At 41.5% G+C, this 18656-nt stretch overlaps 1 protein-coding gene across 5 annotated transcripts in view; it reads right to left on the reverse strand.

Annotated features, from left to right (window-relative positions):
* The window catches only part of MRPS27 (mitochondrial ribosomal protein S27), an 82912-nt gene that overhangs the window by 13753 nt on the left and 50503 nt on the right, over positions 1–18656 (reverse strand). For all 5 annotated transcript variants that reach the window (XM_005858001.2, XM_014549522.1, XM_005858003.2 and 2 more), the window contains 2 exons: positions 5220–5334; positions 1398–1476 (listed from right to left, as the gene is read on the reverse strand). In XM_005858001.2, coding sequence (XP_005858063.1) covers positions 1398–1476; positions 5220–5334 — 194 coding nt within the window. The remainder of the gene's footprint in view (positions 1–1397; positions 1477–5219; positions 5335–18656) is intronic.

Below are 18656 nucleotides of genomic sequence, written 5' to 3' on the forward strand. Positions count from 1 at the left end.
CGTCCAACCAGTCGCTATGACGTGCACTGACCAACAGGGGGGGCAGACACTCAATGCAGGAGCTGCCGTGATGCACGCTGGCCATTTACAGAGAAACGACACTGCGGACCTGGCGCCCACAAAGCAACGCTCGGCTTCCTCCAAGTGGGACACAGGCCCCGCCACCACCCTGGAGCGACACCCCACCAAATTGCAGCCGATGCTGCTGAGACCCTATGGCACAAAATGTGGCCCCCAGCCCAGCCCGGAAACCGTGGCTGTCGGTGCCAGGTAATGACGTCACGTAGCAATGCCCAGCTTCCTCTCCCTAGCGAATAGCATCCTTGGAGTTTCTTCAGCCCAGGAACACGGCTTGCTTTATAGCCAGGTGGAAACATTTTACACTTTAACCAAATGTCTGTGAAGTGTTTTCCCATGCCTCATCTTATTTGATCCTCACATAAGTCCTGGAGTAGGTAGATAGGAGACTTGGTGGAATCCTATTTTCTTTTCATTAGCCAGAAAATGGAGATTCAGAAAGCTTAGAAGCTTGACCCGACTGAAAAGAAGTAAGAAATGGTGGACATTGAAAATGACTTCAGGTTTTCTCACTGCGCAGAATATAGTCAAACACTGCTGCTACTGCTGTGTTGCTGACAATTACCTGAAAGAGAAGTTGGAGTGCTTCACTGGGCTGGGAAAAGTTTAGCTAAATCAGAAAGCAGGTCTAATTAAGCAAGTTTATTCTATATCTATAAAAGGCTAAGTTGACTCAGGCATGTGCGATACATATAAAGCTCTTGCTGGTGCCAATTGCACAGGTGTTTCGATATGTCATTTTTGATCGTGAATTTGGTTGACACTTCTATTATAGAGAAAGGGCAAAGAGCGATATTAAAATATTTCTTCTAATTAATTTCCTTTCAATGTGCACGAATTTGTGCACCAGGCCACTAGTTCAGTAATAAAGTCCCAGGGAGAGGAAATGGCTCCTTCATAGTGACTGTACTGCTCTTTCCAGGATGAGTCAACTGGTTTTATAGTTTTATATTTTAAATAATACAATTGTACTTTAAATTAAACAAAGTTAGCAAATGGTGCCCAGAAAAAGGGGCAAGCTAATAACAGCATCACTATAACTTGACTAGCCATGGAAGCTCAGGCAGGGTTTTTTGCTTAATTAAACTCACTGTCCTTTGCCTAAAGAGACATGAAGAAGAGAAATGTAAGAAACTCAGAGGGGAAAAAACCTGGACATGATTTCCTCTCTGGGCAAGTGGCATGTCAAATCAACTACAAATCTATCTCTGACTAAAAGAGTGATGTAAAGGGATATCATTAAGAAGAAAAGGGAAAGTGACTACATCTACTTCTTTTTGGGAGCTGAAGCCCCATTATAAATGGGCTTGGTTTCTTACCTTGGTAATTTTCTTTCTTTATGAAATAATCTATCAGTAAATTGAATGTAAAGTTATCTGGGAAAATTCCATATTGAACCTGTAATGAAAATGAAAAGAAAAATAAGAGGAAAACATCCAGTTTAATTGGATTTATAATATATGCCTATTATTATTCAGGATGAAACTTGCCACCATCAGCTTTAAAATATTTGACTATCATTTTACAGCCTCTGTGACAGGGAAAGAGAAGCTGTGACTCATGAGCTTTGGTAACTGGGACTGCTACTCGGGGTGAGAAAGTGGGAGGTGTTTGATGTAAGACAATTGATATGTGAAAAATAAAACTCAATTCTAATACCTCATCATAGGTAAACAAACAAACCAAAAAACTGAAAAAAACTACCAAAAAACTTAAACCAACTCCCCCCACTCCCACATACTCCACTGATTCAGAGATTCTTTTTATAAGGTATGAATATCAATGCAAAAAGAGACTCCCATAAGAAAGCACACATTATCACCTTACGCAACATTTTCTGGCCCTTAGACTGTTTTCCCCCACCTTTATTGAAGTGTAATTGGCATATTATACTTGCTTAAGTTTAAGGTGTACAATATGATTTAATACACATGATATTGAGAAATGATCACCACAATAAGATTAGTTAACACATCTTTCACCACACACTATACAATATGGTATTGTTAACCATAGTTACCATGTTGTACATCAGATCCTCAGAAGTTATCCACTTTATAACTGGAAATGTGTACCCTTTGACCAATATCTTCCCATTTCCCACAACCCTCAGCCCCTGGCATCCACCATTCTACACTCCTTTTCTATGAGTTTGTTTTTTTTAGATTGCACATATAAGTGACATTATAGGGTATTTGTCTTTCTCTGATTGACTTATTTCACTTAGCATTATGCCCTTAACTTCCATCCATGTTCTCACAAATTGCAGGATCTCTTTTTTTTATAGTTTAACTAGAGGCCCAGTGTACAAATTCGTGCATGGGTGGGGTCCGGTTAGCCCGCCCTGATCGGGGCCGATTGGGCCGGGCAGGTCTGGGGGAGGGCTGGGGCAATTGGCTGGCTGTCCCCACCCCTGATCAGGGTGGAGGGGGGCGATCGGGGGTAGGAGTTTCCAGGGGAGGGGCTGCGGGTGGTTGGCTAGCCACCCCCGTCCCCTGGTTGAACTCCCAGTCGAACTCTTGGTCGAACTCCCAGTCAGGGGGACAATTTGCATATTAGCCTTTTATTATATAGGATAATATTCCATTGTGTATACAGACCATACTTTTAAAAAAGTATTTTATTGATTTCAGAGAGGAAGGGAGAGGGAGAGAGAGTCAATGATGAGAGAGAATCATTGACCGGCTGCCTCCTGCACGTCCCCCACCAGAGACCAAACCTGCAAGCCTCCTGCACATCCCCCACCAGAGACCAAACCTGCAACCCGAGCATGTGCCCTGATCGGAATCAACCAGGGACCCTTTGGTCCACAGGTAAATGCTCTATCCACTGAGCAAAACCAGCTAGGGCCAGACCATACTTTTTAATTCATTCATTTGTCAATAGACATGCTGTTTCCATGTTTTGGCTATTGTGAATAATGCTGCAATGAACATGGGAGTGCATATTACTCTTTGAGATAGTGATTTCATTTCCTTTGGATATATACCTAGAAGTGGGATTGCTGGATCATATCGTGGTTTTACTTTTAATTTCTGGAGGAATCTTCATACTATTTCCCATAGTGATTGCACTAATTTACATTCCCACCACCAGTGCACAAGGGTTCCCTTTTTAAAGTCCATTAAAAAAATTTAGAAAGTCCATTAAAAAATGACCAATACCTGGGCTCCAGAAAGATCCTTGCCAGTACTTGTTATCTCTTTGTTGTCTCTTTGTCTGGTTTTTAAATACCCAAGAACTATGTTAATGAAATAGTACTAATCAAGCTTCTCAGATGTTCTGTTCACAAGCAGTTGAACATTTGAGAATCCAGATTTCTCCAAATATGGACTGTTCAGGAATGCTTTTAATAGTGTACATTCATAAGCCTCAGACTTACAGAATCAGAATCTCCAGGAATGGGGCACACAACCCTGAAGTTTTATGTGTGTGTTTTGTTTAATATTTTTTGTTTTTATTGATTTCAGAGAGGAAGGGAGAAAGAGAGAAAGAGAGAGAGAGAGAGAGAGAGAGAGAGAGAGAGAGAGAGAAACATCAATGATGAGAGAGAATCATTGATCAGCTGCCTCCTGCACGTATCCCACTGGGGATCGAGCCTGCAACCCAGGAGGCATGCGCGCCCGGGAATCAGACTGTGACCTCCTGGTTTATAGGTCAATGCTCAACCACTGAGACATGCTGGGCTGGCCAGAACCCTGAAGTTTTAGTGGATAAATTATTTGCCTGAAGTTACAGGTAACTCGTGGAATTTTTGGGGTAATAGCCTGAGTGTTGTTTCCATAAAAGAGCAGGAAAAGCAGAAAACAAGACAGACTTTTCTGCCTTTTGAGATCCTTCTTGCTTAGTTTGCCCAGGAATTTTCTTCTTTTAGTATAACCTGTGTTACAAAACTATGAACTGAAGAGAGCAGGATTTAATCTACTCTTTCCCCTGGGGCCCAATATTAGATTTACCAGTGAATCTGCTTATCTGCCTTATCTATAATAATAAAAGAGTAATATGCTAATTAGACTGGATGTCCTTCCGGACGACCTTCTGGACGAAGCCGGGGCTGCGAGGGAAGCCCAGGTCCTGGGTGCCAGAGGGAAGCCATTGCTGGCAGCTGGGGGAAGGAAGGCCTACTCTTGCACGAATTTCGTGCATTGGGCCTCTAGTTAAATTATAAGTTTCCTGAGGCAAGGGCAGGATATTAATCATTTTTATAGACAATGCCATACCCAATGCAATGTCTCACATACAAACTCTCTGCAATGTATATTAAGTTTAATTGGGCCCAAGTCATGGGAGACAAAACTACCCAAAACAAAATTAGTATTTCCTTTTGAGTTTTAACATACAATGTCCAATGATACTATAGAAACAATAATTTTCATAGAATTATTGTTAAAGTATTTTTATAGTGTTGTAGCTTGAAACTCACATAACAACATTCTAAATTTTTGCTTATTTTGTACTTTATTCTTGAGTGACTTATTTCACTTAGCATTATGCCTTTGAGGGTAGGGGTCAGGGAACTGAGAAGACATGCCTTTTTGTTTGTTTGTTATTCCTCACCCAAGGATATTCCTCCCCCACCCCCCCACTGATTTTTAGAAAGAGTGGAAGGGAAGGGGAGAGACAGAGGGAGAGACTGGGGAGGGGATCAAGGCTGCAACTGAGGTACAGTGCCCTTGACCAGAATTAAACCTGCAACCCCTCAGTCTGCGGGCCGACGCTCTAACTAGCGAGCCAAACCTGCTAGGGCAGACATGCTTTGAGTAAACTTGGAATACGTCTCTTTAAAATGTGTAAGATAGTATGAATACTAGGGCCTTGACTTTCCCCATAAACTTCACCAAAGGAAGCCAGGTAAGAAATCCAAGGCCCAGGGATCAAGAATGAAAGGAGCATCAGTGCAGCATTCTCCTGAGTGGACTACCTTTGCTTCTACTTGCCCATTTCTGAGTCATTGTGCTGAGAAAGCAGCAGCTACAAGAATTTTATTTTTAATGTGTTGATTTATATCCAGCTCCCTTATAAAAAGGACATCTGAGAGAAAATAATTTTTAAAAGTTATTTCTTGTATTATTTTTGCTGGTTCAAACACCGTATCCTCTAAACTCAGAAGAACAAGTTGCAAACGCCAGGAGAGCCCTCACCTTATTTACAAGGGTATATAAGGCCTTGTCTTGTGCACCATATTTTAGACACTGCCTAATCCAGGTGTGGATAGTCCAGTCTCTCAAGTACCAGCAATTGGGGCTGTGCCGGAATCTAAACAGAGCAGAAGGAGAGAGAAAACAGGTGTTAACTCTTAAATGTCAATGCCAAAATACATCTTCCATCAGCAGGTGCTTCTCTTAGGTATTTACAGATGTGTAGTCAATAGGATCAAAGTCATAAAAGTCAACAGTCTACAAAAATTCGCGGCTAAAACTCACTAACCATAAAGTCTGAAATGGAAAAGAGAAGGCAAAAAATAAATAAATAAATAACAAAAAGATTGTAAAATGGGTATTCCTTATTTAATAACCCCTAAATCAATATCTTGTTTTAATATGAGACTTATGAAAAATGACTTGGTAGAAATACTAACCATGGTGTTATTTGAATACATAGTTCATTAGAAGAGAGATGTGGAACTGAAGCTGACTCTTAGAAATTCACAATAAAACAGATGAAGCAAAAAAGAAAAATAGAAGAGCAGAGCAACTCTAGAGGGAATTAGCTTTGTGTCATATTGATATTTCTTGTGGCACTTAGGAGAGATTGGCATACTCATCAATGAATCAAAAGAAAAAAAAGAAGAAAAAATAATGAAAATTAAGCAAAACTTAACATTCAGGTCCCCCAGGTCTTTGGAACCCACAGTCCCGCTCTGCTACCTTCTTCACAGCTCTGCTCTAGCTCTTCAGTCTGCCTCCTCTTGCTTCCTACTGCTCCCCACATGGCTTTAAAAGGCAATCCACGCTAAGGCATATGTAATGACAGTGTTGCCACAAAGAAAGGCATTCCGAACATTATTCTTGCCTTAAGTTTGCACACATTGGTAACACTTTGGGTCAGAGCGCTTCTTGCTCTTGGCGGGTCCAGGCCACAAGCCTCAGAGCAGAGACAATATAAGGGGCTTTGCAGTCCTCTTTTTGTTTATCTATTTTGATTGGGATGGATCTTCAAATATCACATCATGTCAGCTAAAGTCCCCACTTTTTCTTTAACCTGATAGAAGCAGGTCAATCTCTGGGCTCTACAAAAATCAAAGTGTTTTCTTAAAAACAAAAAGGCAAGACAAAAACTTGGAGTGCAAGGATTTTGTGCCAGATTGAGAATTGGGGCTACAGGCGTATCCCAGTGTTTTTCAGAGACTGTTTATTCAATCTGCCACCTGCTCCTTCCTGCCATCTGCTACTGGGACAGTTTCATGCTAAACAAGTTCTCTGCCAAAGTAAAAGCTGAGAAAAAGGGAAAGTGAGAAGTAGTATTTAATTTAGGCTATTTATTAGTGCTTCTATTAGAGAGATTAGGCAAAAATAAGATTTGAAGATGTTTTATGGATTTAGAGTCATCGAGCCCTCTCCAGTCTTTTGAATATCTTAGATTTGCCTAGAAAATGTCTCTATCTTTCTCTACAGAATTAACCCCTTTAAAAGCATAAAGATAGAAACTGGTTAAATTGTGTTCAGGTTGAGAGTGATCTGGCCAAAGAAAGGCATCATATAGGTGCCAGAGGATCTAATGAGATCCTCTGCAGAGAAGTAAAACAAAATATGTCTTTTATTATTTCACTAGAGGCCTGGTGCATGACATTCACGTACTGGGTGTCCTCTGAGCCCGGCCTGTGCCCTCTCGCAGTCTGGGACCCCTAGGGGGATGTCTGACTGCTGGCTTAGGCCCGTGGCAGAGGCGAGAGAGGCTCCTGCCACCGCCGCTGCACTTGCCAGCTGTCAGCCCGGCTTCTGGCTGAGCGGTGCTCCCCCTGTGGGAGCGCACTGACCACCAGGGGGCAGCTCCTGCATTGAGCATCTGTCCCCTGGTGATCAGTGTGCATCATAGCGACCAGTCATTCCACCATTTGGTCAATTTGCATATTAGCCTTTTATTATATAGGATGACTTTCCTCACATTGTAAAATCAATTGTTGAGCCACTTGAGCTCTTCTCCTGCTTACTCTGAAAAAATCTGAGATCTAAAGTATAATGGCCAATTAAAAGTTAATTTTACGTTTTAAACAAAAAAGTCATGACATAACAGGTGTATTCCCTAAATGATGGAGATGTTTCCTTGTTAGCCTGTAACCTCCCTGGGCAAATAGGGCAGTGACTGACTTGCTCAACCCTGGCTCTTCAGTGCCTGACACCATTCGTGGCCCATGGCAGGTTTTCAGCAATAAAACAAGAGCTTTATTCAACACCTATTAAAGGCTATCATGTGCTGATCATTTTGTTAACATCTGTGGTATATATGAAGAACTGTAAACTACCTGTTTGGGGCATTTATAATCTCGTTCCAAAGCAAAGTATACAAAGCTGAACAATTACACCAGGTGGAACAGTAAGTGCTAAAAGGGCACTGCTAGTTGCCAGGAGGTGTTTTTGTTAGTAATGATGTTAGGATCAGTACATTTTTCCTTTTAAAAGAAAACAAAACAAAATAAAAAATGTCAATTACTTCCTTTACCCAAGATTATTTTAAACCTAATCCTCATTTACAATCTAATCTTCCACTTTAGGATGTCTCCAACAACCACTAAAGAGTTAGGACTTTTTAAAAAAATTAAATTAAATTATTGTTTTTTCCCATCACCATTTATCCCCTCTATGCTTTCTTCCACCTTTTTTTTTTTTTTTGATGGACTTTAAAATAAGAGCACCACAACCACATCCAGCAAAACATCCTTTTCTCTGACCAGTTGTCCATTGTTAGGCTTTGAGCAAGAATGACAAAGACTGATAAGACCTGGCTATACTAGTAAAAGCTTCGAAGCTCAAATCAAAATCGGTTTTAAACCACTTGCTAACCTTGTGAGGCTAACTTCACACAGAGAACAGAAAAGTCTTTTCTCTCACAGTTTATTTCTTAGAAGCCTAAAGGAAAGTTACAAGACTTCCCACCTCCAATATAATCAACTGTGCACTGCAGCCCTTTAGATTGATTTGTCAGCAGACTCACAGGGGTCTTTAATAAGTTTACTCTCTCCCTCCTGGGACAGGGCTGCTCAGTACGATCTCTCCTCTCTAAACCTAATACTCCAGATACACAACCATGGCGAGAACATTCTCAACTAAATGACATCAAATAAATTCAGGAATAAGAGGAAAACACTTCCTCATATACCTTGACATATGCTGCCCAAAGTGCAATTCCTGCCTTTCCCAGCCAAGCAGGAAATAAACTCCCTTCCAAGCCCACATCAATGATAAAAAACAAATTAGCACACAATTTATTGGAGTAGCTATCTAGAAAATATACAACTCAAAATATTGACATAGTAAGGGCCCAGGTTTGGATAGTGAGTTTGGAAAGAATCGCTCTGTCAATGATTTTTGAAGCAGTTCAGACAGATAAACTTGGGCCCTTTTCAGAATTGCCAGGGGTAATATGATAGGCAGGTAAGTCTCCAGAGTGGGTACTTGCCTGGAATGAGTCTGCAGGCTGCTGGACCAGCATTCTCCCTGTCAGCCAGGAGAAAGGCAAAGAGACAAGAACACAACTAACACATTGATTTTCCAATTTGCTTGCAAACAGACTGGCCTTTGTTCTCGCCTGTTCTGACCACTGGCCTGGCAGATTACAGGCAGCCACTGTAGGAGTCCCCTCCGTGCCCCACACCATCAGCTGTTTGCTCACCTCAACAGAAGCGTTATTATTGTCCAGGCCAGCAGGCTGCCAAGCTAGGCAAACTGTGAGTGTGCAAAGGATAAACAAATGCAACCCAAGTAACCCCAACAATGTTTGTGCTCATGACGGCAGAGACATTCTGAGCTTCCAATTTATAAAATATAAGTAAACTTACAACAATTTTAAAGACATGAGTATTTCTTGGAGGAAGGAGTGTTACAGAAAGGAGAGAATGAAGAAGTATGTTCTCAGGTTCTAGCTCTAGTTCTGAAAGCTGGTTACCAGGGCTGCAGGATCTCTGTCCACGGTGCTAAGGGAGATGGCCAGGTAAAGACAGAACTTGCCTAGGAAGCCAAATCCTGACTAGTGAATTAGCAGGAATTGAGAGGCTGACTCTCCTAAAAAATCAGGCTATGTTCAGGATTCCTCAGGGCATTTGCCTGCATTGCTGCTCATTCAAGACCAATGTCACCAGGAAGGAAGGAGAGCAGAATTACAGGCTGCAAAACTGACAAGGGGGCAAAAGTCTGATGCCTCGGAGATATCTCGGAAGGGAAGAGTGGTTACACAAAAGTCAAGAGCAGGGGTCCTCAAACTACGGCCCGTGGGCCACATGCAAATACAAATATTGTATTTGTTCCCGTTTTGTTTTTTTACTTCAAAATAAGATATGTGCAGTGTACATAGGAATTTGTTCATAGTTTTTTTTTTAAACTATAGTCTGGCCCTCCAACGGTCTGAGGGACAGTGAACTGGCCCCCTGTTTAAAAAGTTTGAGGACCCCTGGTCAAGAGGGAAAAGAAAAGCACCAGAGACTCACTATGATTACACAGAACGTAAAAGTCACATGGGATTTCCTATTTGTGACCAATTTCATAAAAAAAAAAGGCAAAAAAAGCGGCTCAGTTGGTTGAGTGTTATCCTGTGCATTGAAGAGTTGCTGGTTCGATTCCTGGTCAGGGCACATGTTTGAGTTGAGGTTTGATCTCTGGTTGGGGCATGTGCTGAGGGCAACCGATGGATGTTTCTCTTTCACATTGATGCTTCTCTCTCTCTGTTTCTCTTCCTCTCTCTAAGCATGTCCTTGGGTGAGGATTTAAAAAAAAGGCGAGGGGGGAGAGACACAGCTTTTCTTCCATGGGATTCAAATAAAGGCTACTGTTGAAGGTGCGAGTGGCAATGCCCATCAGCTCTCTCAGAGTCACAGATGACAGCGCTCCCGGCTGAGCAGGGCAGAGGCACAGACGCCAGAGCCTGGAGCTCATCTGCTCCACCATTTAGCGGCAGCACTGACTCTTCCATATGACTGAGCAAGCTTTCCACAGCGTTTATCTGATCATGAGAGCCACCACCCTGAACTTGAATTCTGTATCCGGTGGCAACAGGCTTTCCAGATGGAGACCACAGTCCCTGAGCCGGGCAGACATGGAGATGGGTGACTGGGTAAAGGGAGGAAAGAAAGAATGCCAAAAAGAACACGTAGCTGGCTCCAGAGCCTGTAATGTGGACTGGGAATCTCATTAATGAAGCAAGGTGTTATAATAATTAGCAAAAGGTTTGAGTGCATTCGTGAACTAGAACCAAGGAAGGTGTCCTGTGATTATTTGACCAGAATTGGATCCAATCACTGCCACCCACTCTCTCATTATAAAAGGATAATTAACTTTCTTTTGCATCCTGCTTGAAATTCTGCTTTCTTCAATTATTAGTTGCCCCCATCTACCTAAAATAAAATCATATTTTGGTGAGATAATTTTCTAATGCCTATTCTATTTTTGTCAAGTGTTTAAAAAGGGGGTCAAAGTCTAATATAGGAACTGGTAATGAAGACATTAGTAGGTTAAAATAGTTTTCCTGCTTGAGATCCTAGATTCTTACTCTTATAGGAAAACAGTTAATTTTAACTTTTAGCAAACATGTCCTGAGTGAGCACTAAGTGAAGCGGCAGGAGCAAGAATCCCTTCCCAAACATTCCCCAGATGGTCAACCAGTCTGGGCTTAGCATTTCCAACAAATTAATTACTACCTCATGAAGCAGATAACAATGTCTTTTTTTTTTCTCTTCTTCTTCTTCTTTTGGTTAATCCTCACTGGAGGATATTTTTCCCATTGATTTTAGAGAAAGTGGAAGGGAGAGGGAGGAGAATGGGGGAGAGAGGAGAGAGGAGAGAGGAGAGAGAGAAACATGGATGTGAGAGAGTCACATCATTGGTTGCCTCCTGCATGCTCCCCAACCAGGGCTGGAAACCTTCAACCCAGGTATGTGCCCTTGATCGGAATTGAACCAGAGACCCTTCTGTGGAGGGCTATGACACTCTAACCACTGAGCCAAGCTGGGCTGGGCCTTTTTTTAATTTTTAAGTTCTAATACATTTTTCTTTTCTTTTTTAAAAAAAGACAGGTTTACAGAGACATAAGGTAAAAACAATAACATTTATACTTTCAAAGTACAAGTCTATGAGTGTTGACAAATGTGAACAGTTGGGCAACCACAACAACAGTCAAGTTATAAGAACAGTTCTGTCATCCCTAACAATTCCTTACTGTCTCCTTTGTAGTCGACCCGTTCAGGACTCACTGGTCAATTTAAGCAAATTTTATTTAGATAACCTCCTGGGGTATCTTTCTAACCCCACAGGTATTAATTTTGTAAGAGAAAAAGCAAATAAAGTAATAAAACTACAAGTTTTATCTGTTAGTTTATAATTTGTATTCTTCCAATTTCCAGAAAGAAATTGAAAAAATTAAAACCCAGTTTGCAGGTAGTTTTCGACATCCTATATACAGTCATTAGACCTGACTTCCCTGTTTGCCGCTCTAAAAGAGGGTGATAACTAAGTGGATTTGGGGTAGAGAATAACACAGGCACAGAATTTTGCAAATGTGAAGTGCTAAATAAATGCAGCACAACAGCACAGTTTTTGAAGTGAAGATAGATAAGAGGGGCTTGTTAGATATCAAAGTGAAAGTCTAAACTGTCAGACCCAGGCTTAAAAATGAGGTCATTAGTGTCTCACCTGGAAATACTAATATGAAATATGAGAAACTACTCTAGGAGAGATACTCTATTTTTTTCTTTTTAAAAAATATGTTTTATTGACTTTAGAAAGAGAGGAAGTGATGGGGGGTGGGGAGGGGGGGGTGGGAGAGAAAGACAGAGATCCATCAGCTGCCTCCTACCTGGGATGGAGCCCGAAACCTGGGCAGGGATCGAACCAGTGACCTTTCGGTGCATGGGATGACGCTAAACCAACAGAGCCACACCAGCCAGGGCATACTCTATTTTCTATGTCTTCTCATGGAACAGAAAGCAACCAATGACAAGGAGGATATTATGTCCCCTAAATTATCTCTTTCTCTTCTCTCTGATCTCACTGTTGTTTTGTCAGACCTTTCTTCATCTAGGAGATGTATTTCTTTTTAAAAAAATATTTATTAATTTGATTGGGATGACATCAGTCAACAGGAACATACAGGTTTCAGGTGTGGGTTTCTATGTTATAAGATCTGTATATTGCACCATGTGCCCACCACCCAAAGTCAAATCTTCTCTTGTCACCTTGGAGACATATTTCTTATTCATAAAGTAAGTATGTGTCAGGCACCATGATCCCTATTCTATCCCTGTTGGTCTACCCAATTTCCTCTAACTCCAAACAGCCTTAAAGATGACATCCCCCCTTTCTGATACAGAAAGAAAATGCCTATAGCTTGACCATTCTTTGTTGTTCTTTCACAGAACAGAAAAGTAAGGAGTCAGTCAGAATGAAGCCAACTGTTCTCTGTCTGAAGCCCAGGATGTGATTTTATCAGCTTTGATCAGGTGAACTATGTGGACAACAGGGGAGAATTACTTGTGGGGAGAATGGGGAAGAAGTGTTTACATGATTGCTGAGGTGCCCTCTTTGTGATGATGTAAAAGCAGAAATGGCTATCTTTGTGGCCATCCACTGACCTCAGTGAAACTGCTCCCAGAAGCACCTGGTGGGGCCCCTCCCGCCACTTCAAAGCTGGACACACAGATTACATCATGCCTGAGGGACACTCTCTCCAGGGCAAGGTAAGGCTAAAGGGAGAGGGGCCGTTAGCTAGGAATAGCAGGAAGTTGAGAAAATTGGGTCTTGGAACCAGTCCTATTTATAAAAGAACATAATGTTGTGGGAACTGCGTGGTTTGGGCAGAGATAAGGGAAATATTTCTGGTTTTGAGTAGGAAATCTATGTGCAGTAAGCAAACCAGTTTTAACAAGACACAAACATTTCCTGATGTCTTCTAAAATGTTGGCTAGGAACTTCAGAGAACATGTCTGCAAAATCAAGAGTAACACAGTGACTAAGATGGGAAAATCACATATATTAATTAATCACTGGTAGGCTGTGCATCTGAATAGTTCTGAGGAAAAGAAAGGTCAGCAAGAAAAAAGGAAGAAAACAAAGGAATAGAAATCAGAATTTCTGGAGTATTCTAGGCTTAGTGGAGTTGCCAGGAGTAAGTCTGCCAGAAAAGAAATGAGCAGGCAAAGACGCCTGGCTGGGTGAAGTGCAGCAGTATAGAAGCAGGGAGAATTAAGTGGTGTTGAGCAGATTTATGTGCTTGTGTGTGAGATTATGGATTTCTTTAGAGGCATTTTTGAGGGTAGAGAAAGCTAAGCACTAATCTGGATTTCTTAAGAATCAGATTTTTTTTTCTTTAATAAAGGAGAAAAGCATCTCAGTGTTTTAAACATTCTGATTCTCTAATTCATGGAAAAGCTGAGTTCCTAAGGATTCTTTGTTTACAGCAAAAGGTAAGACTGGACTTACTTCTAGTTATATAGCCCATGTTTATAGCTGTTTTCTATTTCTGTAACTCTATTAACCCTTTTATTAAGCCTTTAAGTCTTACAAGGCAGGGGACACGTTTTCTATCTTTTTGTGTTCTACAATAGTGGGTGTCTGATGAATGGCAACAATGACTAGGCCTGCTGAGAATGTATGAATACCAGTAATGCACAGGGGTTGGCAAAAGTAGGTTCACAGCTGTGAGTCCTCGAGACACAGAATTTATTATTATAGTAGTTGCCTGGTGCACAGATTCGTGCACATTGAAAGGAAATTAATTAGAAGGTGGCCAGCGGGGCGGGACTGTATGAGACAGGCCAGACACGTCCTGTGGTCCTTCCCCAGGGTGGCTCAAAGGGCATCTTCGGAGTGAGCAGAGTCCCTCTGGCAGGTGGGGTCCCTCGGCCTGGCCTGCAGGGATCAGGCCGAAATCGGCTCTCCAACATCCCCTGAGGGGTCCCAGAGTGCGAGGGCACTCTGCAAAGTTGCTGTCGTACAGGGTGTGGAATGCAAACACAAGTGTGCAGTAAACTAGATTCGGGCCGACAGTGCCCCAGCAACAACATAACCCACGCCGGAAGGTGGAATCATGCGCAGCCCTGCGAGGAATTGGGCTCCCTCCTCTCTGGTTCCAGGGTGCATCACCCGAGAACCGCAGCTGCCAAGTCCCCACAGCATGGCAGCTCCTGCATTGAGTGTCTGCCCCCTGGTGGTCAGTGTGCATCATACCTACCAGCTGGTCAGATGGTCGGACTGTCACTTAGCTTTTTATATATATACTAGAGGCCTGTTGCACGAAGAGATTCGTGCAATAGGCTTTCCCTTTTCCTGGCTGCCGGCACAGGTTTTCCTCCGGCACCTGGGACCCAGGCCTTCGCTCCGGCCAGAGCCGCCTTCAGTCTTCCCTCCGCCGCTTGGAGCCTACATATGCAAATTAATCGCCATCTTTGTTGGTGGTTAATTCGCATATCGCGATGATTAGCCCATGGGAGGCGTAGCGAAGGTACGGTCAATTACCATGTTTGTCTATTATTAGATAGGATATAGATTATTATTTCTTTATTAATTATTGTATTATTTGTCTTATTGTTATCACCCTGTATCATTACATATGACTTATATTTTAGGTAATGATAGCTGGTAATTTAACCGACTTTTGCCTACCTCTGCATGTCAAAATTCATGAGTATTATTTATATTTGAAACAATAATCCATTTGGTTTTGAAGTATCATCCTGCCTAAATGGATGAAGCTAGTAGGAAATGCTGCCTTTGTACCAGGCAGGAGGAGGTCAGAGATGGCCAAGGATGTGACATAGTATGTGTTCATCCTGGAGGGCCACCTACTATCTCCTCCCCACTGCTATCTCCTTCCCACACATACAAGGAGGCATGGATTCTGCAGGACAATAATAAGTTCAGGAAACAGACAAGCTGATAGGAGAGTGAAAACAAAGAGGACAGAGTACACAGGTTCAAAGAACTCCCCTAACAAGTTCTAAATCCAAACACTTAGACTTCTCTCAAGTTGGAAGAGAACTTGAGAGCCACCTATGTCAAGTAAATTGGGGACAGAGAAGGAAGAAAAGTTTACATAGAATTAGAGAATCTTTAATTTAGTGCTGGTAGGGACCTCCAATATCCACTGTTTATTGAGTGGATATTGAATAATATCCATGCAGTACCTAAGATAAACACAGCCACAGGACTTAAATTAGACCCTTTACTCTTACTACTCCACCACTGTCTCTCAATGCTTTTATTATATTTGTAAGGTATCTTTAAAAATCATCTCTGCAGTTTGACAAAGGTCTCTAACACACTGAAAAATAAATAACATCTTTTCTAAATGAAGAAGCAGAATTCAGAGAAAAATACTTAGGCTGTAAAACAATTCTCAACTGTCTTGAACTAGTTAACTTTGGAAATCCGCTCAGTCCTCCAGGGGTTCAGTTCCTGTAACTGTAAAATGAAGAGGTAGGATTATCGGCATCACGAACTCAAATGTCTACAATGGTCAGTCAATTAATATAAATGCATGAAGAATCATGTAAGACAATATGTGCAAAGCTGCTTGTATTATGACCAAGCAAACTGGCTGTCTACTTATACTGGTTTGAAAAACATACTATATGGGCCAAACAAAATACACTGGAACTCTAGGCTAGACCAGACCACCCAAACTCCTTCCAGCTCCCAAGTTTAATGACCCTAAAGAATACTAAGCCTCATCCACAAATTAAAACATCAGTTATTTATACATTTCTATTGAAACAGAAAAAAGACAGTGATACAAATAAGTGAACAGAGACTCACAGATAAACAAGCTACCGGTCAGCCAACAGCTTACTCTCCTTTATTTCACTATCCTCCATTCCCCGACCAGGTGAGTATCATTTTACCCAGTTTGGGCAGTGAACACAGATTATTGTAGGGTGAGCAGACCCTGCCAACTGGCATCTAAAATTTCAAAATGAAATGATACAATCATTAAAGTTAAATTCAGGTCCCTAAAGTAGATTTAAATTGGAGATCAAGTTTTGTAGGAAATAAAATTTTCAGTAATTGATTCCTCCATCCGTATTTTCTACTCAAATGAATAATACTTCATTGCATTAAACTTATATCTAAAAGTCATCCATCCAAATTAACTTTCTTATGCAACACAAATTGTTTTATATGTTGCTACTTTCTTTTACTCCTTAAAAAATTATTGTAAGCAGTCATAATCACCAGAACAGTTCACCACCATACCTTACTATTTTTGGTATAAAACCCTCTGGCAACTCCTAAAGCAGAAATGGTTGAACTCTTTAAAAAAAGAGCGAGTAAGATGGGGGTGATCATAGGGATATTAGGAAATTACTTGCCAGTTTCTGGAACCATAAAAGGACACAATCACTTTCTGTAGCTAAAAAGGAAAGAAGTTTAAAAGTTGAGATTTATATTTGTCAGTCCAATTGGTTTGCAGGAAGCTTTAATTTAGCATTTACCAAAAAACCCTTATTTATATATGAAGGTAGAAAAATTAAGGTGACCTTTCTTTCTTGTGCTGTCAAATGGCAAAAATCAGAATAATAACATTTAATTAGCAGTTCCTCTATTCAGCTCAAGCCAGTGCCCCCCATACCAAAACCAAACTTATAAAAAACTGAACATCTAAAATTGTATAAACATAATATACTCAAAAATAGTCTTAAGAATGAACAAATGCAAATTTCATGCCATTGGAAGGCTAAGGGTCAGACATCATCCCTTTTAGTATGTTAACAACCATCAGAAAGAATGATTACAAATTTTAAACAGGAAAGAGCTGGTTCTTTAATAAAATACCAAATATAAAGGTCTGGGTTCATTTGTTCTGGCTGGCAAACCTTCCATAGAACTGCCATGCTAAAGCTAAACAAAAGCTATTAGGCTGGCCCAGAAGCACAGCACAGAAAATCTGAAAAACACCTTTCATGGCATGAGGACATTATTTTCAATGTCAGAAAGTGCCAGGAGAACTGCCTGCCTCAATGTGACTGCAGGCAGCTTTCCCAAGTCCCTCTGCTTCGCTAAGCATGAGTCATAGAAAGAGGAGAGCGCTCTCTGGCAAGGATACATACAGTCTTTCCTCTCTGGTTCCACACTCGCTCTCCTTTTATTTTATTATATATATAAAGCTTGATGGATAATAGTTAAATAGATTCCAGATAAGCTTAACTGATGGTGTTTGAACACCAGGGATGCAATCTATCATTGCAGAAGTCTATTGTTCCATTGTGAGCCACAGACGCAGGGAAGCATCTTCTGCATCCTAAAAAGGGCTGGGCCCATTGGTCATGTGTCAGATGATGGCTGCACTTTGTGGGAGAGGAGACAGAAACAAGCTATGAAAATACCTCCACTTCCCTAGCCTCCTAAACATCATTAGCTCATCTGCCGGACAATTGCAGCGAGCTGGAAGGGGCAGCAACTCGTCCTTTATGTGTGCACATTAAGTGGAATTTCAACTGCAGTAGCCATAGGCTTTCCACAGGTACATGGCTGCTACGATGCATGAAGCCTTCAGTGAGCAGGCACAATTTTCCCAGCACTAACTTTAGGCAAAAAAGCAAGGGAGCTAGTTAAAAACATTGTTTTTAAACACAGAATAACATTAAGGAGTGTTACACGAGAGAGAAAACAGTTCCACTTCTGTGCCTACATGGAATCACTTGTTAGAAGAGAATGGAGCATTTGGTGAGGGCAAAGCTGCTCTATTCTGCATGTGAGCATTCATCCATCCACTATGAATCAAGATAATATGCCGGGCACCGAGTGATGTAGAGAAACAAACACACTCCTTGCCTTCAGTGAGGTTAGAATGGGATTATTTAAAAACAAGTGTTTTTGTGAGCAGACCCTAAAACAAGCTAAAAAGGCTAATTCAGAAACATCATATGCAAGCCCTCATTTATAGAATGACTAGAGGCCCGGTACACGAATTCATGCACGTGTGGGGTCTGGTGGGCCCGCCCCAATGGGGGCCCATTTGGCAGGGCCAGCTGTGGGGTCTAATGCTGGAAGCTATAGCTTTCCCTCAGCTGGATCTAATCATACTTTAAGGATGCCCAAAAGAAAACACATAACAAAAACTGTTTTGCATTTCACATGCCATGAAATGAAGTTGTTTATGTGTTGTTTGCAAATGTATATCAAGATGGATGATGGCCCTTTAATGATTTTTGTTTTCTTTCCGGGGCTCTGCCCTCAGTTTCCCAATATGACCTTTATGTCTGTTTGTTTAAAAGTTTTTCTATTTTTGAATGTGCCTACTCTTCACTGTTGCTCCTGGGGCCTGTGGGTCCTCTTCGCCGCCCCTTTTAAAGAGAGATTGAAAGCTCACCTAATCTGCAAGGCACCGCAATTTCACAAAATCCCCACCCAGCCTCTCTACATTCCTCAGCAAAGGGC

This window comes from Myotis brandtii, unplaced genomic scaffold (assembly GCF_000412655.1).
Source record: "Myotis brandtii unplaced genomic scaffold, ASM41265v1 scaffold115, whole genome shotgun sequence".
In the NCBI taxonomy this organism is placed as follows: domain Eukaryota; kingdom Metazoa; phylum Chordata; class Mammalia; order Chiroptera; family Vespertilionidae; genus Myotis; species Myotis brandtii.